At 44.1% G+C, this 23,584-nt stretch overlaps 1 protein-coding gene across 1 annotated transcript in view; it reads left to right on the top strand.

The window, feature by feature from the left end:
* LOC137436488 (cyclic nucleotide-gated channel beta-1) overlaps positions 1–23,584 on the top strand; it is a 64,840-nt gene that overhangs the window by 8,684 nt on the left and 32,572 nt on the right. The window contains exons 4-10 of the mRNA XM_078786254.1: positions 3,308–3,516; positions 6,308–6,358; positions 8,660–8,746; positions 15,660–15,724; positions 15,975–16,097; positions 19,761–19,902; positions 20,200–20,359. Coding sequence (XP_078642380.1) covers positions 3,308–3,516; positions 6,308–6,358; positions 8,660–8,746; positions 15,660–15,724; positions 15,975–16,097; positions 19,761–19,902; positions 20,200–20,359 — 837 coding nt within the window. The remainder of the gene's footprint in view (positions 1–3,307; positions 3,517–6,307; positions 6,359–8,659; positions 8,747–15,659; positions 15,725–15,974; positions 16,098–19,760; positions 19,903–20,199; positions 20,360–23,584) is intronic.

Below are 23,584 nucleotides of genomic sequence, written 5' to 3'. Positions count from 1 at the left end.
AATATAAGGAACTCTGCAGGATTGGGCCATCAGAGTGGGTCTCTGGAAAGCTGAGATCGTCCCTGCAGAAATTTTTCTGCCCTCAAGCCCCATCTCCCAAAGTATTTCAGAACTAAAGGTGAGACTCTGATATGAACTCCTCCATCTCCGGCAGACGTTCTCCTCCATCTTTGAAATCCTTCACCACCTCAAACTCTTTTGCCGCATGCACCAGACTTTTTGCAGCCTGCCCTTCGGTTTATTGGCTGTGGCGAAATCAAAGGTGAAAGGGCATGTTTTTATAGCAAAAGCAAGCAAAGTCAAAAGGCAAAAAAGAGTAGACTTACCCTCAACACGTATTCTTATACAATCTTGCCAACACACACAGGTCATGGTGCTATCCTTCATTCCATGAAGAAGAAGAAGAAGAGGAAGAAGAAGAGAGCAACATAAGTGTGGGGATGACTGTGGGGGCAGCTTGGAGTGTGGGGTGTGGGGCTGACTCCTCGCTTACCTCACAACGAGGCGGGGTTATGTCAGGCCAAATAATATAAGCGGGGGAGGAGGGGTAAAGAATAGGGAGGATGGGTGGGGGAGTGTCGATGTGTGGTGTCAGAAGTGTGTGATGTAAGTGTGGTGCCGTCGTAGGTCCAGTGCGACTTTAAAAAGAAAAAAAAAAACTTTGTTGAGGCTCGTATGAGAGCTAACACATAAAACATATAATAAAGGGAGCGGGAGACAAGAGGGGGAGAGAGAGAAGCACAATAACAGAGCAGAACAGGGACATCTGTGGATGGGAGAGCGCTGGGGCGGGGTACATGGGATAAACAAGATGGACACTACAAGGGCTTTCAGGAAAGAAAACAGAGAATTTTAAGGAGATGGATTTGGAGTGGATTAATGGGCATAGAAAAGATCAAGGTTTTGAATGACGATAGATATGAGATGATGGTGAACAGCTGTTTTGAAATTCACAAAGCCCTGGAACCAGCCCGGAGACTTGTCCTGGAACCAGCCAGTGAAGAGCACCCTCGCCCCGCCTTTCGTGCACCCAAATGCTACACTGTACAGTACGTATTTCAGAAGCATTGGCCCGTGTGACAAATGCAGAAGTGCAAGGAGGGAGGAATGAGGGAAGGTAACTCAACTGGTCCGGAGGATTAATTGTTTCTATGGTATGAGACTCGTTCACCCGTATGTGTTCCACGAAGGTTGGTCAGCACGGGAAGGATGAACGGATGAATTGAATGTGAGGGAATAAAAGAATGAGTGGATCAAATATACAGACGGACTAAAGGACGAGAATAAACCGATCGTGGGGTTGAAGGACGGACCAATAGGGTGAATGAGAGGATGGTGAATTGAGGTTTGATTAATTGAGGTTTGGTGAAGTGGACCGATGGTGGATTGAGAGAGCGATTAAAAGCAGCAAATGCGGGGACATCACACCGGGAATATCCGGACTATTCTAACAACGTACCCAAACCCCGAGACAATGGGCAAAGGACTACCTTCACACAAACGATGGCAATAACTATCTGGGGATTCCTAAGTGTACATGAATGTGCTCCCCCGGGGTACATTTTCTAAAACCATAACAATATATAATTTCATTTTTGACAAGATCATAAACCCAGAAAGACTCATATAATATGAAAACCTTACAATGAGCAATTATATGAAATACAATGAGAAATTTTCGTTTTCCTGACGTAGTACATCAAATTAGGTAACTATGCATAAGAAAAACAAACTCTCACCAATTACCTATACTTGTAAAATGAAAAAACATAAAACGTTGATGTTTCTTGGACTTTTGTAAATATCCCATTCAGATAACTGTGAATGTCCCTCATACATGATTATTTCTGCCTTATGTTCACGAACGGGTTAAAACGAATCATTCTTCGGAAATGTCGTAATCTTCTCTCGTATAATCTCATGGTCTCTAATAACATTTCCTAATAAATGCACCATTTTATCATCATCTGGAATAATTGCTTACTAGTTGTGCTTGCTACCTTGATGATATTTCCTGGGACATGTATGAGGACTGTTCATTTAAACTTTACACAGGAATTTGTTCATCCAAAAAAACATTTTTGCTTTCCCTATGGGTCTTACCCCCTGAAAAGTGGCGTGGCATCCATGCAATCGCCATGGACATTTATTTCGCTTATTTAGAAATGTTTTCTTCCCTCTCTCGTGTTAATCTACAAGGTCAATCTAGAAATGATCACCGAGTCGATCTGTGATATCCTTCATTTGAAAGTACAAATTTACATCTGGGGAACTGATGAGATGACAGTGTTAAAAATTATGGGTTACAATGACGCCCCGGAGATCGACTGTGCCACTGTGTATGTCAGAGGGCTAATAATGTGAATGTTGATTTATTCCAGGCATATTTTCCCAATTGAATATTTTTTGCTTGTGCAAAATCTATCACAATGGGAAAATAAAAACATGCATAAGTTTGAGTTTTTGCTGACGGATTATATGATGAGTGCTTAGAAATTGAGCGTCAAGGTTTTATGAGCTCATTAATGCAACATGAAAACACGAAAGCTTTGACCTTAGGATTAAATGAGAGTGAAGTCGATGGGATGCCATTACAAATCCCCATGCTTCCCACCTAAAGCAAAGATGCCAAAAAGTTCCACCAGGAAATACCTAATATCAAATTTTGAGTTGGAAAAAATCTTGTTTTGGCCCCTGTGACCCTAAATCACCACCGCTGTGGCATGAACCAGGGGTCAAAATCCAGAAAATTGTTACATATTTCATGCGTCCCCCAGTGGTAATTACATATACAAAATTTCATGAAAAAATATTTTAAAATGTGCCTGTAATTGCAAAAAAATTTGCATTTGACCTTTTTACCCCACCAGGGGACGGGGCCAAAATGATACTGCTCTCGCACTCTCTTGGTGCCATTTGGTGATCATAACCAGCAAGTTTGGTGAATTTCTGCACATCCGTTTAGGGGGAGATAGCGTGACGGATGGACAGACAGACGGAACCGATTACAATATGCCCCCATTTGTCTTTTTTTAATCGTGGGGATAATGAACAGCTCTTGTGGATTTGCAAATTATGAAGTGAATGTGGTGTCCTAACAGTTAGTTGAGTTTGAGGCAGTAAGGAGATGTTTCTATGAGAGAAGGATAGCCTTTTTGGCCAATTGTGCTGTGTTATTGGCCCGTGGGTTTGTGAATTGACTGGAATCAGAATGTTTACTATCCATATGAAAGGAAAAACAGACACTACAGACATTTGTTGATTTTGCTGCATTGTAAGATGTCCTTTGTGTTTATTGGCGGCACAGACCACATATATGTGCTCTGGCTGTTTCTCGTGGCTCTGGCATTCAACTGGAACACCTGGATGGTGCCTATGCGTGCGGCCTTTCCACTGGGTCAGAATGGACCCTTGGCCCTCTGGTTAACCGGGGACTATGTGAGCGATGCGCTGTACCTGTGCGACATTCTGCTGCTCCAGCCACGTTTGCAGTTCGTACATTACGGGGATATCATTGTGAGCTACACTCAGTCTTGCCCGCATCATCACCAATCAACACAAAACTCATTTGAGCATATAAACAGGAAGTAGCACCATCTCACAATTTTTTTAAATAACATAACCTTCATTCTATCAGTATACTTAACATATCCAAGCATATGCTATTTCATTTACATTTAGGGAAAGTTCTGGCCCAAAAAGGCTTGTTATTGCATATAGTACACATTATTTTGCATCCAGATAAAGGATGAATTAATTAAATCAGCTGTTCTGTCTGGACTTTTTCGGATGTAATATACCCTATATATGTAAGATAATAAACAACGTGTATACAGGAAACTGCTGGAAAGGTTCTTTAAAACAAAGCATGTAAGAATAAAAAATGGATCTCAACTCAAACTTGGAAGTGTATTCAGGAAAAAATTAAACTAAAACAAAAACTAGAAATTTGCAAGCAAGAGACAGGGCAAGAAAGAAGAATTTCAGAAAAAGTGTACAGAAGCATTAAAAATGTCAGCAAGGAAGGATAAGCAAAACTACATTGAGGAATTAGCAGAAGAGTAGCATCCTGGAAAGGGGATATGGCAACAGTGTATAAAATAACCAGACAGTTGACATCAGATTTGAGGATGCAAGAGAAACCAGTGAAAGATACCAAGGGCATAATGCTCACATTAGATAAAGAACAGATGGTGCTGAACACTTTAAGGAGGTACTTAACATGATGAATGGTGGGAAAACTAATTTATATTGTAGGAATGGCAAGAACAGATTTATGCAGAGATACATTACTCGTCCTATCAAAGAAGCTGAAATGAGGGAAGCCATGAAGACTTCAAAGAATAGAAAAGCACCAGGGATGGATGATTCAAATGCTAAATAATATGCATTTAAAAGAGAATAAATAAGTACGTTTCTGCACACCCAGGTATTATTTCCGTCTGGTCGGGCTCAATGGGCTAACGAGGAGGGCAAGTAGGATAGCCCAGATGGAGCATGATTGCAGAAGAAACACAGTGAATGGACCCATGGAAGTTTTAATTACTTAGGGGGAGGGGGTTGGGGGGGGAGGGGGAGGGGAAGGGGGGGAGGGGGAAGGGGGGAAGGGGAAGGGGTAGGGGCGAGGGGAAGGGGGGAGGGGAGGGGGAAAAGGGAGGGGGAGGGGGAAAAGGGAGGGGGTAGGGTGGAGGGGGAGGACGGAGGGGGAGGGCCAGTCAACAATGACGTTGCAGTTCTCATGGTCGGAGAGCAGCACAACAATCGCGACATCGTCCTGCATCTTCGCAACAGCACGAAGCGGATTTTGGAGACTCACCAATCCTGTGACGCCCTCCAGTACCGGCGTTGCCGGGTGGGGGAAGGGAGACCCGTACATTCCCAACCCGTACATTCGCCCTCTCGACTCGAGCTCACTCGGACAAAAGCCTCGCACAAATTACACCGTGAAGGCCCAATGGCCATGTCTATGCCACAAATCAAGTACGTGAGCGAGTCGGGCACACTGAATTGAAAATACTAGGGCATGCCCGTACAAAATTATATCCCCCCCCTCTATTTACATGAAATGGTTTGGTCCATTCGCAAAGCCAAAGCGGACGGCTTGCGAGTACGGTGACAATCCCCCCCCCTCTATTTACATGAAATGGTTTGGTCCAAAGCGAACGGCTTGCGAGTACGGTGACAATCCCCCCCCCCCCTCTATTTACATGGAATGGTTTGGTCCAAAGCGAACGGCTTGCGAGTACGGTGACAACCCCCCCCCCCCCCCTCTATTTACATGCAATGGTTTGGTCCAAAGCGAACGGCTTGCAGAGTTTGGTAAAGAAATCGCCATAGCTCGGTAACTACTTGTCCGATTAATTTAAAACCTTGAAAAGGCACATCCTCGGGTCCCCAGCAATATACCTGGCAAGTTTCAAGTATATCGGACCGGTAGTTGTCGAGAAACAGCGGTCGCATACACACACACACACACACACACACACACACACACACACACACACAGAGATTACTGGAATTATAGATAGATATAGAATGCTCATACTCCGTGAAAAGTGAAGCCGCCGTGTCGCCATCTTGGTTAGCACGACTCAACCAACTTGCTTCGCGGATCTCGTTTGTTTGGAACGTGTGAATTACGTGCGAACGCGTAACTGTGAGTTTATGGCGGCAATGAGCATCACGTGATCGCTCTGAGCGAATCAGCGCACTGCTCTGCCACCTCATCAGATTCCGTGTATAATATTCCTCGCTGAAATGCGCTGAGGTAAATATGAATAAAAAATATGGATCTCGTAAAGATGAAAGAAAAAAAAACCTATGTGGTGTGAATGGCAATGTTCCTCGCTGAAATGTGAAAAAACGCAATCGCTTTTCGCTCTGAAATACGTGCGAACGCGTAACTGAGTTAATGGCGGCAAGGAACATCACGTGATTGCTCTGAGCGAATCAGCACGCTGCTCTGCCACCGGTCAGATTCCGTGCATAATATTCCTCGCTGAAATGCGCTGAGGTAAAAATATGGTAAAAAAAATATTATGAAATAATTTTTTTTAGGTCGGCCATGTTCTTCCCAGGCTCAATGGCCATTATCGGTAACATTACACACACACAAACTGTGTTTTATATATTATATAGATATATAAACAAAACCCTTGGCTTGTCTTGCTCTTCTGTGAGTATCTCATTCGTAGAACGTTTTTAATAGGCCAAATAATAACAATAATATTACAAGAACAATAGGCTTCCAGTGGGAACCTCACTGGAAGCCTAATAATCTAGAGTGCTACTGTAATTGTTTCTGCAGAAAGACAAAAAGGAGATGAGAAAAAATTATCTGCATTCACTCCGCTTCAAGGTAATGGCATATTTATTACCAATATCGGCCTCATCTTTATCATGTCATTATAATCTCCCTCATCTTGCTAGTCCCATTGTCAGTGCATGAAGTGCAATTATCCTCATGATCATCGTTTTGATTAGAATCATTATGTCATCATCTTTTTCATGTTTTTGTTTGTCATTAAATTTCCTTTCAAAGCAAATGCCTTGGCCAGGATCTTAGTCACTGTAACACTTACCACTGTACAATGTCTGTAAACAATAAATAATTATGACTTCCTACCGCTGTACACTGTCCATAAATTACAAAAACTCACAGACACTTCTCGAATCATACCACCATAAAACCTAAAAACCCACTTCCTTGGGCATTGATCATGTGACGTGCCATTGTCTTTGTCACGTGACCTTCCAAGAGCAGAGCTTTCTAGCCCAGTCAGTTAGTGAGTAAAGAGGCATATATATATATATATATATATATATATATATATATATATATATATTGTTACGTTTGTGAGGGGTAGGGATACTTTAATCCAGGTAAAGTGTAAAGATTAGTGTGCTCCGACTGTCGTGAAGAAGAAGGCGCCTCAATGTACCATAAGTAGGGAATTTGTGTCGACTGGATGTTGGGTAAACTTGTATCTTCGTCCCCATCAGAGGGGTGGGGCTTGTTAATTAGCGAGGGATTATGGGTAAATTAATCCCCTGTGTGTAGTTGCCTCTGTAATCTATTCATTTGTTCCTTTTGACATCGCACGAGACACCTAGCCAGAAATCGCCCATTAAACACACAAATATAAAAACCACCGGAAACCATGCACCAAACACTACCACTGACAACCCCGACTTGGTGAGCATGCAGGACAGGCAGGGCCGTGGAGACACGCCCAAAGAGCAGTGATTGGTCGAGGGTTTGATTGACGGGAAGGACTGGTAAGAAAGGACTCGCTGATTGGTGACGCATGACAGATGATGTCAGAGCTTGGATGATAAAGGAACGTGCTGGCGGACATTTTTTCTCTCTTACTTGGGCTGCTGATCCTGGATCCACAGTGGACGGTTGCGCTTTGCTCTCTTACACGGGGAGGCTTCATCGTGGGTGGCCATGTTCCAGCATTTTGCTGGTGGTCGTGAGGAGGAAGAGCTGCGGTTGTCCAAGCAAGAACGACGAGTGGACAGGCGCTGCCTGCTCGCTGCAGCGCGACGAGGCCAGGAGTGAGCGGACACGCAGTGAGACCTAGCCCGCGTGAACGAGCGCATTTCTCCACCAAAGCCTCAGACAATCCCTGACGAGATTTCGGAGACACTCAGATTCGGAGACACTCAGAGCTAAGTGCACACAGACACATATTTATTTTCAGTTATTTTTCCCCATTGTCCCTATACAAGTCTGTGTGGAGGGTCCGTATACAAGTCTGTGAATAATATAATTAGTTGTTCGTTGCCGATATCGTTCTTCAAAATGTGCCCAGGGTTTCTGGACCACCCTATATGGTTTCTTGACATATATATATTACATATACAATATACATGCAATCTCTGATATCGAGGGTGGCAATCATTACATATATATATATATATATATATATATATATATATATATATATATATATATATATGTATATATATATATATATATATCGAGGTCTCTGATATCATTACATATACATACAAAAGAGGGTGGCAAGATATAGGAGAAAGATATGTGCGTTCGCCTCTAAGCTGCCGAGCCAGGTTTTGAATCTCCACTCAGCTATAAACTGTCACCCTGGTGTGTTGCATTCAGTGCTATCACATCAATGTGTGTGCTGTCCTTCAGATGGACATTAAAGGTGGTGTCCCACCTGGCAACATTAGTTTGCAGACATTAAAGATCCTACAGTGCCGTACGCAAAGAGTATGCCAGTTATTGCCAGCACCTTGGCTAAATTCCAAATTCCAACCGTTTTCAACGTCAGGCCTGGTCAGTCGGTTCGTGAAAGACTTGGGACAAAAACGTTTTCTGGCCAACCCCACAATGTGTGAATAATTAGCAACGTTAACATAGTCAAACGTTTAGGAACCAACAACATTCACAACACCAAGCCATCTTTTTCCCCTTCCATTCCTTAAAGCTTCCACATTGCACAGGCTGTGACACACTGAACTATCACCTTCAGTCATTGATGAGGAAAGAAAAAATCAAAAGTTGGCACTAAATCAGTTAAAAAGACTATATATTGGATATATTGATAAAGGATTAGATAGGTAAATGACCCAGTTGTAGCTGCTGTGATTGATCTGACTGTTTACTCTCTCCCTCCCCCACAAACAGTTTGACATTGTATCACTATTACCTCTTGATCTGCTCTATTTTGTTGTCGGGTTCAACCCCCTGCTCCGGTTGCCTCGTTTTCTAAAGGTGAGCCAGTGTTATGATACTGCATAATCACTCATTACTTACAGATCGCTCAGTTATGCTGAAGATAGCACACCAGTATGAATATAACAGATTCACTCATTTGTTCCTCTTTTTCATGTGTTCATCAGTGTTGGCAACACAACATCAGTGTTGAGCCATCAGAGGTAATATGTACCAGATTGATTTCAGGGCGAAATTGCCAAAGCTATATGAAGAACGAATTGCTGAGGGAAACTGGACTTTTTAGTTTAGAAAGGTGTTTATGAAATTTCATAGAAATGTTTGAAATAATTAAGGGCATTGATAAAATAGGTCCAAGAAAGCTTTTTACCTGGTTGGATGGCAACATAGCCAGGGGCAGCATAGCTTGAGGGTAAATAAGAGGGGGTTAAGACAGTTGAAAGGCAACAATGATCTTCCCTGAAAGGTGATACCAGCCAGCAGGGAGAGTAGAGAGGTGTGTTATGGTTCCCCTTCACACCTGAAGATAGCTATTCACATGTGACATTGGAACACCTGCTAGCATGAATTTGGTTTTATTTTTGTATGTGTGGGAGCTGCAGCCTGCATGTAATCTTACTATAATTCACCAAATGTCCACCCGTCTGTCTGTCCGTCCGTCCGTATGTCTGTCTGTCTGTCCATCCGTCCGTTCCCAGGTACCGCAAAAACGGCCAAACCGATCGCAACGATATTTTGGGTGGGTAATCCTGGGACCTCCTGGAGTAAAATAGGCTACATTGTTTTTCCAATTTCAGCTTTGGTCTCCAGCATTTTCAGGTTTGGACTCCCGCCTAACGTTATTGTCCCGGGTGCCGCACAAACGGCTGCACCGATCGCAACGATACACCTCCATGCCCGTGAGATTCCCACGGGTGACCCCACTAGTGCAAGTAATGTAACTTGGTATCGTGGAATATCTGAATCACCACCACTCGCGATAACAACAGTTTAGAGCCGGAATTTTTAATTTGGCTAGGTTGTTGGCGATACCTTTTCTGCTCTTCATGAAAGACACGCTGGGATCTTTAACGTACACCGGAACATCCTAGAAGATGGGTCCCCAGGTTAACATCCATCCAAGAAAGAGTGGCACTTTGTGATGCAATGCCTACCTGCGAAGCACCAATTAGAAAGTTTATATTCGGGCCCAGAATTAGAACCCAGATTAGACACATCAAAAAAAGTGTGTTCACCCTTCTTGAAAGTAACTTGCGGGGAACGTGTTCGCCCTTGACAACAGGTCAAAATTCATGACAGATTTAAAATGTAAGTGGATAAATACCTATAACTAATGGGAATAGATGAGTACAGGGACATGGGCGGAAATGAAAGGTTTCCGTTCTTCTCCCGGCCATTGTTACTCGGTTTGTAGTGTGGGTGTCAAGTGTGGGTAGGGTCCGGGAGCTTTCCGACGAATGGCTGCACGTTTCAAAAATCGACCTCCAACAAGAACCACAACAACAACAACAACGGAGCTCTTGTATACCTCCGACATGTCCATGCCGCAGGTAAAAATCACTGTAATACTATATGCAGTGATCATCCTGTTTGTGATGTACTTCTTTCCCCTAGCACTCCCACTATTTGCCTTCGTATTCCCTGAGTGGATGCTGAATTGGATTGTGTTTGTGATGTTGGTGTCATCGAGGGAGTGTGCTCGTGTATTGAATGTGTTACGTGGTCCTCCCGGTGACTACCTGGTCTCGGTGACCCCCGGACCGTGAGAGGAACTCCGCCAGAAAGATTTATTATGTATGCGCTTTCGTAACGCAATCAATATGAATTCCAACCAAGAAAAAACCCCACACCAAGGATCCGGAATAATCAATGATATATTCCCCGAGCAATCAACCATCAACAATCAGCAATCAATAGTACAAAGATGTAAACTCATCTACATTAACTCTAAGATGGCCATCTTATACATTCCTCACGTGAGCCCCACTCCCGACTCCCTCCATGGTCAATGTCTCTCCCAATGTCTCCGTACTCCTGTAGTTCGATCTCCGCACGTGGGCGGTTGAACGGACCCTTCCTGACGTGCTTTCACCGGGCACGTCCCGTACCGGGAACAACGGCTGCAGCGCGCACCTCCTGGCCAAGCAAAGCGGGTAATGTAAAGCAGGCAAAGCAACACGCGGCTTGCCCAGCGCGCGCGGCCCCAGGTGCGACCCGTACGCGGCCTTGTAGACAGCGAGGCGAACTGTGCCAGCTGCTTGGTTTCGTGCACGAACCCACAGTGACTTGACGTGTCAAAGGGTAGTTACACGTCCCGGTAACCCCTCTCGCCAGACGGGCTTTGAAACGCCGATTCTCTTACGTTGCTCAATCGACACCCCTCGCGTCCGAGCTCGGTGAGGAAGAAGAAGAATCGTCGCGTCTCCAGGACCTCGTGTCTTTTTTTCTTCCGTTTCCGGTCTCCTTTTTCTCAGAAGGGCTCCTGACCCTTTAATCACAACAACCTTTAATCGACTACACATTGATAAGCAAAGCCCGGAATAGTAATTCACATACATTCACATAAATATGTAACACTCCCCCCCTTCAAGAAAGAAAGTTTGAACCCAGCGAAAACTTTGTTTGCCGGCCAACTTGGATAAACAAACCAGATAACTCACCCCCCCCAACTCATCAGTTCCCCCCGGGCACAGTCATCACTTAAAAATAAAGCAACAAAATTTCACACGATCCCCTAGATTAATTCCCTCTGGACCAAGCGTCAACCACTTCTAGTTTCTCTGGAATGACGGTTAAGAGGTGGTGACCAAAGCCCCGAAATTTAAACCTCTCTATAGCACTTTTTCGGGAGGCCCAGCGGAATATTCCCTACATGGACGCCTTAAGGAATGTGGAGTTCATGGTTAGTCCGGGGAGGAAAGTTCATTACATGGACGCCTTTAAGAACGTGGAGTTCACGGTTAGTCCGTGCAGGAAAGTTCACTACCTGGACGCCTTTAAGAACGTGGCGTTCACGGTTAGTCCGTGTAGGAGCCCCGGCTCGGCGGCTCCCCCGTATATAGTGCTTCAACTCTCCAGACTCCTAACCGTTACGGTGGGACCCCTTGTCCCAGCCGTTACCTGACTGGCAGTCTCTTTCTCGGCCAGTGCTCTGACATTCATTCTTTCGGGAGGTGCCGTAACTCTGGGAGCCTCCATAATAATATCGGCTGCTGCCAACCCCAAAACGACTGCCAAGTTGTCCTCTTCTGTAGACCTCTCGACGCCTATGAAAGGCCTTCCCTACTGTTATGGTCCGACCCTCCAAATCCTTACCATTCCAATTCTTCTCTGCCTCCCTGGCGTCTCTTGTGCTTGCAAACGTGACAAAGCCGAACCCTCTTGACCGTTGCGTTTCCCTGTCTTTTATCACCCGCACTTCCACCAGCGGCCCATATCTGTTGAAGACAGAGGTCAGAACTTCTTCCTCTGTGTTGAAGTTCAGTCCCCCTACAAATAACTTGGAACTTTTGTCGCCATCCCGAGCTGGTGGGGTGTTATTTTCCCTGCTGTGCTCTTTACCAACCCTCGGGTTACCATAAATTTGCCCCCCGGCCAAATCATTCCCGATAATCACAGATACTCCCTCTACAGGAAGCGTGGCTTGTAAACCGACGGTGACCGGTCCTGACACCAAATCGGATTCCAAATGGATGACATGAAGTGGGGCACTAACACAGCCACCGATCCCTTGTAACCGAACACTATCACCAGTTGCGGTACTCTTTGACAATGGCAAAATGCCTTCAAGCATTAAGGATTGATGGGCTCCTGTGTCCCTCAAAACCCTAACCGGTCTTGGGTTAGTCAAGTCTCCCTGGAGTGAGACCAACCCCTCATAAATAAATGGTTGGTAACTCTTCTGTGGGCGATTTCTTACGTTTGCCATCGCATTCGGAGTTGTACTAGTCGGACTCCGCTCTGGGTCTTCCCTTTTCATGAGGTAACAACTGGACATCAAGTGTCCAGGTTTCTTGCAAAAAGCGCAAGTAGGCCCGGAGGAAAAACTCGTGGTCTACCTCGGGCCCCCCGAAAAATAAGTTTGTCTTGGGCCCGCAGCCCTCTGATTTCGAACAGGTGGGGTATCCGCGTTGTCCCCATAATCCTCTCGAGGCCGCCGCCATGTATTGTCGTTCTCCGCACCTGCTGTTCTCCACCTCCCCTGCGGAGATCTAGGCGAGGAGTTAGGTTCGTGGACCCCTATCCGGTGTGTTAAGGCATAATCATCTGCCATGGTGGCTGCGTCCCACAACTTCGGTACTTTCTTTTCCTGCAGGTACACTTTGATGTCCTCGTGGACACACTGTTGAAATTCCTCCACCAGGATCAAGTCACGCAATGTTTCGAAGTCTTTCCCGACTCCTTTTGACTCACACCACCGATCAAACATGTTTTCTTTCACTCTGGCAAACTCCACATGGGTCTCACTCTCCCTCTTCCTGGCATTCCTGAATTTTTGCCGGTAAGCTTCCGGAACCAACTCATAGGCTTTGAGGATGTGCTTCTTCAATACCTCATAATCTGCACATTGGTCCATTGGTAGCGCCGAATAAATCTCTTGAGCTTTTCCCACCAGCACACTTTGTACTAGTATGGACCAGGCCTCCTCCGGCCAGTTTAACTGTCGAGCCACTTTCTCAAAGTGTGAAAAAAATTAGGCGACTTCCTTTTCACTGAAGGGTGGAACCAGCCTCACATGTCTGCCCACATCCCAGGTGTTATGGCTAGGTGTCGACCCCGTCAGCAAGGGTGGTCCCTCTCCCCGTTCTCTCATTAACTCCAGCTCCTTGAATTTAATTTCTTGCTGAAGCTCCATGTCACGTTCCTTTAATTCCCTTTCCGCTTTTCTCTCCTCTGCTTCGAGGTCCCTTGCAGCTCTCCTCTCCTCTGCTTTTCTTCCTTCTAACCTTTCCTGGAGTTCTCGTTCCACTCTCCTTTCCTCTGCTTGTTTCTCTTCTCTCCTCTCTTCTGCTTTCCTTTCTTCTTCTGCTCTTTCCTTTTCTGCTTTCCTTTCTTCTTCTGCTCTTTCCTTTTCTGCTTTCCTTTCTTCTTCTGCTAACCTTTCCTGGAGTTCTCGTTCCACTCTCCTTTCCTCTGCTTGTTTCTCTTCTCTCCTCTCTTCTGCTTTCCTTTCCTCTTCTTTTAACCTTTCCTGGAGTTCTCGTTCCACTCTCCTTTCCTCTGCTTGTTTCTCTTCTCTCCTCTCTTCTGCTTTCCTTTCTTCTTCTGCTCTTTCCTTTTCTGCTTTCCTTTCTTCTTCTTTTAACCTTTCCTGGAGTTCTCGTTCCACTCTCCTTTCCTCTGCTTGTTTCTCTTCTCTCCTCTCTTCTGCTTTCCTTTCTTCTTCTTTGATCCGTTCCTGGCTCCGTAATTGCAACTCCAGTTTCCGGAGCTCAACGTCTTCTGGTTCTTCGGGTAGCCACTGCCAGGCTAACTCGTCCCATGTTCCTAATCCCACCATAGACTGTATCACCGTGGTCTGCAACTCTGCCTTCCTCAAATTAGTTCGGACCTCCAAGTTAAAATGTTTGGCCAATTTCAAGAGGTCCGACTTTAGTAATGCTCGGAACTGTGCCTCACTCGGGGTTACCGCAAAGTTCTGTGCCACAAACGCCATGGCGCCTATCGTTAACACCTGTTAACCTTCACCCAAGACTTTACCCCAATTTCCCCAAAAATTTACCAATTAATACTTAATTACTAAATTTTAATTAATAAAAATATTATTTTATACAATTTTAGATCCCGGACGAGCCCCCAATTCTGTTACGTGGTCCTCCCGGTGACTACCTGGTCTCGGTGACCCCCGGACCGTGAGAGGAACTCCGCCAGAAAGATTTATTATGTATGCGCTTTCGTAACGCAATCAATATGAATTCCCACCAAGAAAAAACCCCACACCAAGGATCTGGAATAATCAATGATATATTCCCCGAGCAATCAACCATCAACAATCAGCAATCAATAGTACAAAGATGTAAACTCATCTACATTAACTCTAAGATGGCCATCTTATACATTCCTCACGTGAGCCCCACTCCCGACTCCCTCCGTGGTCAATGTCTCTCCCAATGTCTCCGTACTCCTGTAGTTCGATCTCCGCACGTGGGCGGTTGAACGGACCCTTCCTGACGTGCTTTCACCGGGCACGTCCCGTACCGGGAACAACGGCTGCAGCGCGCACCTCCTGGCCAAGCAAAGCGGGTAATGTAAAGCAGGCAAAGCAACACGCGGCTTGCCCAGCGCGCGCGGCCCCAGGTGCGACCCGTACGCGGCCTTGTAGACGGCGAGGCGAACTGTGCCAGCTGCTTGGTTTCGTGCACGAACCTACAGTGACTTGACGTGTCAAAGGGTAGTTACACGTCCCGGTAACCCCTCTCGCCAGACGGGCTTTGAAACGCCGATTCTCTTACGTTGCTCAATCGACACCCCTCGCGTCCGAGCTCGGCGAGGAAGAAGAAGAATCGTCGCGTCTCCTGGACCTCGTGTCTTTTTTTCTTCCGTTTCCGGTCTCCTTTTTCTCAGAAGGGCTCCTGACCCTTTAATCACAACAACCTTTAATCGACTACACATTGATAAGCAAAGCCCGGAATAGTAATTCACATACATTCACATAAATATGTAACAAATGAGCTGGTTGGAGTTGGGATGTGGACGTGGAACTCCATGTGTACAGCTAGTTTACACTGATTGGGTAATAATAGATATGGAGGTAATTCGTTCTGTATCCATCATGAAAATCACCTTAACATTCATTGATGATCAGTAGCACACATCCTGCCTGTGCTCTTTTGCTCATGTGGAAAAGTGAATGATAAATTACTAGCTGCCATTACTTCAGTGATATATCCAAGTTGGCAAGTAATGAGACTGATTTCTTTATGAATGTTTTCTTTTGTCACCTCCACCTTAGTTCGGGGCTTTCTTCGAGTTCAACAACCGGTTGGAAGCTATCCTTAGTAAGGCTTTTATATACCGGTGAGTTGTGCAATATGACTTTTTACATCATGTGCCGCAGTGTGAATCTCTCATAAACCCCCATTGCTTGCATTTCCCATGAGATGTAATAAAATTGACATCAAATTTTCATCAGAAATTTATGAGAAATGCATCAAACAATTTTTGTAAGGCTGAACGGGAGGCGCTGTATGATGTCTTCATTGGTTCTAATTATGCTCCCAGGTTGTGCTTTATTAAAATAAATCTTAAATATTGCGTGGTGTTGCAGGGTAATTCGTACCACATGCTATCTGCTGTACACCCTCCATCTTAATGCATGCCTCTACTACTGGGCCTCCAACTACGAGGAAAATAGAGCTTCTGTTTGGACATATGATGGAGAAGGCAACCAGTATGCAAGAACATTTATTTCTGTGTCTTTTGCACTCTCACTTTGTCTCCCCTACATGTTCCAAAATCCCACAAAAATGTTTTCTTTAATGTACAACACATTTTTCACACAATTATAATCTACAGCTATAATTCCTGATTTGGATATTAAATAGAATAGCTCATTGGTAGTGTATTTGAGGGAGCCACTCAAACCACGACATGGATCACCAACCACTTCAGACGGTAACAAGGAAATTTATTGAAGTACGTGTACACGGAGAGAAAAGTAATCACATAAGATGAGTATACGCAAAGTACCCCTACTCTGAAAAATCTCTGAAAGGTTCTCTGAAAAAAGTTCTCTGAAAAATCAAGCGTCGAGTCAGTGGTGTTTATACATTGACAGGGAATTGCCAAGAAGAACAGCGCAGCATGTTAACTCCCCGAATGAGATTGTGAGCTGCCGACGTGGTAGCCACAATTCCTGGAAATGACTCCCCCAGCCCTTACATAAACAGAGTTTAAAAGTTCACCATTTGTCCTACTCCAGTGAGCTAGTATGTTTCAATAAGCTCCATACAAATCTTCCCCAGCAACACAACCCCTGACCCAAAGCTGATCTTCATCCAATCAGCTACAAGGTTACATGATAACCCACAAGCCCACAATCCAACAAGTAAGTTACAATAACAACTGCTGTAAAACCCAGAATGCAATTCATTTTTCCCTTGTGATCAACTACCCATGATGCTCCTTATTTTTCCTTGGCCTTGATTGGACATAAATGACAATTACCATTTGTCAGCTTCTACATATTCACCTTTACATCGTTTACTCGGTGTTTGATTCCCAACCTGACTTTAAACTATCCAGGGCATCAAACGAATTCTGTCCAAATTCGAAATTCCTGCCATAATCTGCAGAGGTTGTTTCCTTGATTGTTTCCAAATTCTAAATTCTTTCTAATTGCCATAATCCATAATCTATGTGGCTTTAATGCCATAGCTACACTCTTAGAAATGATGCGAATCACCAGCCAGTTGCTGCACAAATGCAAATGAACAGGGACTTGGGCACAAATTAAAGGTTTCCGGGCCTGGCTCGGACATTGGTGCTTTTGCTATCTGTTTGCTTAATGTTTAATTTGCAATCTTTTCCCCCATTTCGTCACAATTAAAGTATGAAAAGAAAATGTACATTATTGTAAAACTGCCCACAATCACAACATAAAAACGAAAAAGCAATCAGAGATTAAAGACTCTCACCAGGACATGTGTGGTTTTGACCTTTGGGTCCTCTAGGTCTTTTGAGTCCTTGGTGTATTTTGGATCCTCAGGGACTTTTGGGTCTGTAAGGGTCTTCGGGGTCTTTTAAGGTCTTTTGGGTCCTCTGGATCTTCAGGGGCATTTTAGTCTTTTTGGTCTTTGGGGTCTTTTGGATCCTCTAGGTATTTTCAAACTTAAATGGTTTTAGGGTTCTTCGAGGGTATTAGAGTTTGCAGGGGCTTTAGGGATCTGAAATGGTCTTAGGATTATAAAGGGTCTTTTGGGTCTCAAAAGGTCTTAGGATTCTAAAGGTTCTAAAGTGTTTTAGGTGTCCTATAGGTTTTTAGGGATCGTAGGGGTCCTAAGGGATTTAAGGGTCATAGTGTCTTTGTGGGTCTTCATGGTCTTAATGGGACTCATGGTTTGCAAAGATTTGGAAAGGTCTAGGGGTTCTAAAGGGTCGAATGTAATTAATGCACATATTCACGTTCTGTGCGGACAGACAAATAAACAAACAAACAAACAAGAAATATGTCGTGCATAGCACGATACTTGCGAAATCCCCAAAATAAGTTGTTGGCATATGATGACCTCAAAAATAATTGGTGATTGAATCCAGTGACCTGGTATGCAAATCCTCTTAAAATTTGATGTCAATCAGATGAAAATTGAGGATTTTTGAAATTTGGCAAATGTTGGCCTCAAAAATACTTGGTGGTTGAATTCAGTGTCCAGATATGCAAATCCTCTTCAAATTTCAAGTTAATTGGATGGAAATTGAGGATTTTAGAAATTTGGCCCATGTTGACCTCAAAAATACTTGGTGGTTGAATTCAGTGACCAGATATGCAAACCCCTTAAAATTTCAAGTCAATCGGATGAAAATTGAGGATTTTAGAAATTTGGCTTTGTTGACCTTTTGGCCTATGTTGACCTTAAAAATAGTTGGTGGTTGAATTCAGTGACGATATGTGCAAATCCTCTTAAAATTCCAAGTCAATCGGATGAAAATTGAGGATTTTAGAAATTCGGCTATGTTGACCTTTTGGCCTATGTTGACCTCAAACATCGTTGGTGGTTGAATCAGTGACCTGGTATGCAAATCCTCTTAAAACTTCCAGCCAATCGGATTAAAATTGAGAATTTTAGAAATTCGGCTATGTTGACCTTTTGGCCTATGTTGACCTCAAACATCATTGGTGGTTGAATTCAGTAACCACATATGCAAATCCTCTTTAAATTTCCAGTCAATCGGATTAAAATTGAGGATTTTAGAAATTCGGCTATGTTGACCTTTTGACCTATGTTGACCTCAAACATCGTTGGTGGTTGAATTCAGTGACCATATATGCAAATCCTCTTAAAATTTCAAGTCAATCGGATGAAAATTGAGGATTTTAGAAATTTGACAAAGTTGGTGACCTTTGGCCTATGTTGACCTTTTGACCTCAAAAATATATAGAATTTTGTCAGACCAGGAACTCTAACATTTGTTGAAGTTTCGTGAAGATCGGTTTATAAAATTGTGACCTGTAGGCAAGTATAAGTGAGCGGACAGACAAACACACAAACACACAAACACACACACAAACACACAAACCGGAGTGATCAACATACTTGTCCAAAAAAAAAAAAAATTGGCAAAGTAATAACGCACAAGGCCAACCAATATACTTGAAAAATCTTCGATTTTCGCAAGTAACAAATGGACTCAAATGCAATACCTTCTCCTCTGGTGAGGGTAACTAGAACGGCACTGAGTAGAGTGCATACCTCCACCAGGTTGAACAGTTTACGTTTTGTATCCCACTGATAGTCCGGATCTGGATCTGGACCTGAACCAAAATCAAATTGGCTTGTTCTTGCCACCTATCCAACTCGTCCACAATGTTTTGAAATATCATGCGATACAGTAAATCGGCTGTGGTCCCATCTCTCAATGCTGAAGAATCACTTAGACAGTTTTCAAATTCTCATATCCAGATCCAGGTCTTCACCAAATCAGAATTAATTCTTCCTTGTCCCCAAATGCGCAAAACTTTTTGAGATATTGTGCTATTCATCGGCTTCAACCCCTATCACTCAATGGTGAAGAATCAGTTAAAAATTCTCGGATCCGGATTTGGATCTTCACCAAAATCGAATCAATTCTTCCTCGTCACACACCCAACCAGTCTTCGTGTCAAATAAAAGTTCCTTCCATAATTTTGATTGACCATTGAGAACATTTCATTTCTAAAGTCATCTCTGCATCACAGACTTTTCACTATATTGATTGGTCGATATATAATCTGTACTTACTTTCATTTACAATCAATTTCTACTTCTCAACAACTACATTGCGTCATGCATGACAATGGATTCTGAACTTCCAATGCGATTGTATTGGCACACGTTGCCTGTATTTTGCTTCTCAGCTACATCCGCTGCTACTATTTTGCGGTGAAGTCTCTACTGACCATTGGTGGCCTTCCAGATCCCACATCTCTTTTTGAAATCTCATTCCAACTGCTCAACTACTTCCTGGGTGTCTTTGCTTTTTCTGTCATCATTGGACAGGTCAAACCCATCCACCTGTGCATGCCTCACTGTCAATGTATTGTCCTCTGCATGCACAATATTCTGCTTGAAATTGTTTGGATACACAGGACACAGGAATTGCCACTCAATGAATCATGAAGTGTCACATCACAAAAGATTGAATGGAGAAGCCTAAGACATGTTGCTTAATTGGCTCAAATGTTGTATTTTACATATTTTGCACCAGCTTAAAAAAAAATTCCCTTATTTAAGCTCCACTTATTTTTTGACAGACTATTACATAACCGTGGTAAATTTTACCTTGACAAATGGCAGATGCGGGATGTTATAGGAGCAGCAACAGCGGCCAAAACTCACTACCGTACTAGTATGGATGGGACATTGGCATACATGGCATCCTACAATATCCCACGTGCTGTGCAGAACCGCGTGCGCTCCTGGTATGAGTACACCTGGACTTCACAAGGCATGCTGGGTATGGCACAGCATGGAATATTATGACATATAACCCAATGCAGCATAATATAATACTTTAACAATTGTGATTATACAACATGATGTATCGTTTGAAAATTACGAGGACAAGGACTCATGACTTTGACAATTATTAATCCATTGCACAAGTTAATATTCAAAATATTATCCACATCAATGTACATGTAATCCATTAAATTATTTGTTCTTTAAAACGTGGAAATATAGCCCGTATAATGACCATATTGCCATCTCACATTGGTTGTAATCTCCTTGAGCGGGTGTCAGAAAGTGGAAAGGAGCCCTCCCAGGGTCAAAGTATCCCGTTATTTTTCACTAGGATCACGTTTTGAGGATCAAGTTGTGATGTTTTGATTTTTGCTTCTCACATCTTAGTTCCAATGGCTCTTTTAAGGATTTGAACAGTCCATTGTAATAATACAATGCATTCAGAAAGTATTGTTACGTTTGTGGGGATAGGACATGAAATACCTCAGTGAAGTCAGGAATGTATAGTTTAGCATGGACCATGTGACGTGAAGCGAAGCCCACCTTGATGTAACTAAGTAGGGAATCTGTATAGAATAAGATCGTATATGTGTCTCCATACGAGGGGTGGAAGCTATGCTAATTAGGTAGGGCTTAAGGATTATCCCCAATGTGCAATTGCCCCTGTGATTTGTCCCTTATGTTTTATTTCATCAAAAAGGGCCGCCATTACAACCACAATTACAACAACAGCCATTGCACAGTCATGCTGACAGTATAACCGGAATTACGATCGGGCAAGTAAACCCCGCCCCACGACCGCCGACGTCATCCAAACTTTCCCGAAGGCGGCTAGACTCCGCCTTGATGACTCGTGGTGCAGAGGCCACGCCCCGAGCTTCATGACTGGTTAAGGAGCATGCACTGATGTAATGGGACGTCAGAATTGGTCAGGGAGTGACGTCAGCGAGGGACAAAGGCGGATGCATCCCTCTCTCTCGCTCTCTCTCGTTCTGGCTCTCGTCTTGAGGGGTTGCTGTTGTCTCGGGTGCGCTGGTGAGGAGACGTGTCGGAGCTTTGGAACTTTTGCAACGTTGGAGGAGGGGGTGTTGTTGACTGTGGTGCTTTTCGGGGGAGGAGAGAGTTGCATCTCACTTGGCGGTGGAAGTGAGGAAGGGCCGGTTGGCAGCTTGCTCACGCCTGGGCGTTTTCGACGCCATTTTGGACGTGTCGACGCTCGGTCCTTTTACCGACGGACCGGACCCGTTCAACAAACACCAAGTCCCTCGTTGAGAAAGAGCTAAGTGCTGCCCGACAGAAACCTTATTTAGTTTTACTTTCGTTTTCCCCTTGTTTGTATACAAGTCTGAATGGAGATGTCTCAAATTAGGAAATATTTTTTACCTCACATTCATTTTAATTGCTTCACGATTATTTTCATTAAATCCTTTATTTTTGCATTTCATTCTTGTATTGTGGATTTTACTTGTCCCGTATTTGTGTAATAAAAACCCCGTTGCGGCTGTCCGATCAGATAAGGCTTCGGGCCTCTCTCGCACGCGCCAAAGATAATCCCGCCAACTTTCGAAATACGCCTCAGAGTAAAGCAACGTTTGGCTATCTGCCGCCCGTAATCTTAATCACCGGCGACGCGACAGCATTCACACCCCTTGACTTTTTCACATTTTGTTGTGTTACAGCCTGAGTTTGAAATGGGTTGAATTTAAATTTTTTATCACTGATCTATACATAATACACAGTTTGATTAATGTCAAAGTGGAATTTGATTTTTAGAAATTTTTACAAAATTATTAAAAATGAAAAGTTTAAATGTCTTGAGTCAATAAGTATTCTTGGGGAAAATGCCAGGGGCATACATAGAAAAGGCCCCTTTATATGGTAAGTGCCACGTGGTAAAGTATTGAAAAGAATGGACATTCCATAGCTGGTAGAAAAGGCCAAACAATAGAAAAGTAGGGACATTCAAAAAATCTCGTGTGCATGCTGGACTATCCTTGTGTTTTTTTTTTGGTTTGTTTTTTTTATTGTTTTTTTGGTATACAAGATCGAGGCTCGTGAAAGAGCGAACATTAATCACACAGAAAGACAAACCGACACATAAAACATATAACATCGGGAGCGGTAGACAAGATGGGGAGAGAGGGGGAAGGACACAAACACAACATTTGAGAGCAGGGACCGAGAGACATGGAGACATCGAGAAATCTGTGGGAGGGAGAGGGCTTTGGGGCGGAGGCATGGGAAGGGGGGGTGGGAGAGGTATAAAACATATGGACACTGCCAGGACTTCCAGGAAAGAAGTTGGAATTTCAAACAAGGTGGATCTGGGGTGAATTAGCGGGGGAAGAAAAGATCAAGGTTTTGGATGGGGGAAGATAAGAGATGGTGGTGAACAGCTGTTTTAAAGACCTGGAGGGAGGAGTGGGATTGAAGGGAGTGTGGGAGTTTGTTCCAGAGGCGGGAGAAAAGAGGAATGAAAGAGTGAAGGTGAGCAGAGAGCCGAGATTTCGGCAGTTTAACCATCAGAGGGTTGCTGGCAGATCTTGTGCGACCTGTAGGAATATTTGGGGGACAGAGCACAGAGAGAGCTGGGGGAGCAAGGCCGTAGAGGAGTCGGTAGAAGACAGAAAGACCACCTCCCTGCCTGCGGTGAGTGAGTGAAAGGCCCTCAGAGATAGCTTCATCGCGGGAGATTCCAATGATTCTGAAAGCTTTGGTTTCAACAGCATGAAGCCGAGCTAGGTGTGAGGCAGGAGCACCGGCCCATAGGGGAGAACAGTATTCCATTGAGCTGCGGATGAAAGCCTTGTATGTGGTGAGGAGCTCAGGTGTGCCTAGGAAGGACTTCGCACGACGGAGGATGCCCAGTCGGCGACTGGCTTTGGAGGCCAGCTTGGAAATGTGGTTTTTCCAAGAAAGATCATGGCAGATAGTGAGACCCAAAAGCTTGAGGGACAGAACTTCTTGGAGAGGATTGTTGAGAAAGTAGATGGGAGGGTTGTCCAGTCGATCTTTTCGGAGAGACATAGTAAGAGTGTGAGATTTGTCAGGATTGAAAGACATGTTCCACTTGTTTGACCAGTCTGTGATTTTGTCCAGGTCTTCAGAGAGTGAGGAGGCTGCAGACTGCCGATCTGAGGGAAGAGGAATGGAGCGGCAGAGAGTGGAGTCATCAGCAAAGAGATAGAGAGGATTTTCCAGAGAGTCGGAGAGATCA

The sequence above is a fragment of the Myxine glutinosa genome, chromosome 11, assembly GCF_964187855.1.
Source record: "Myxine glutinosa chromosome 11, kmMyxGlut1.1, whole genome shotgun sequence".
Lineage (NCBI taxonomy): Eukaryota > Metazoa > Chordata > Myxini > Myxiniformes > Myxinidae > Myxine > Myxine glutinosa.
Note: the sequence above shows the minus strand (reverse complement) of the source record. Positions and strands in the feature narration are given on the sequence as shown.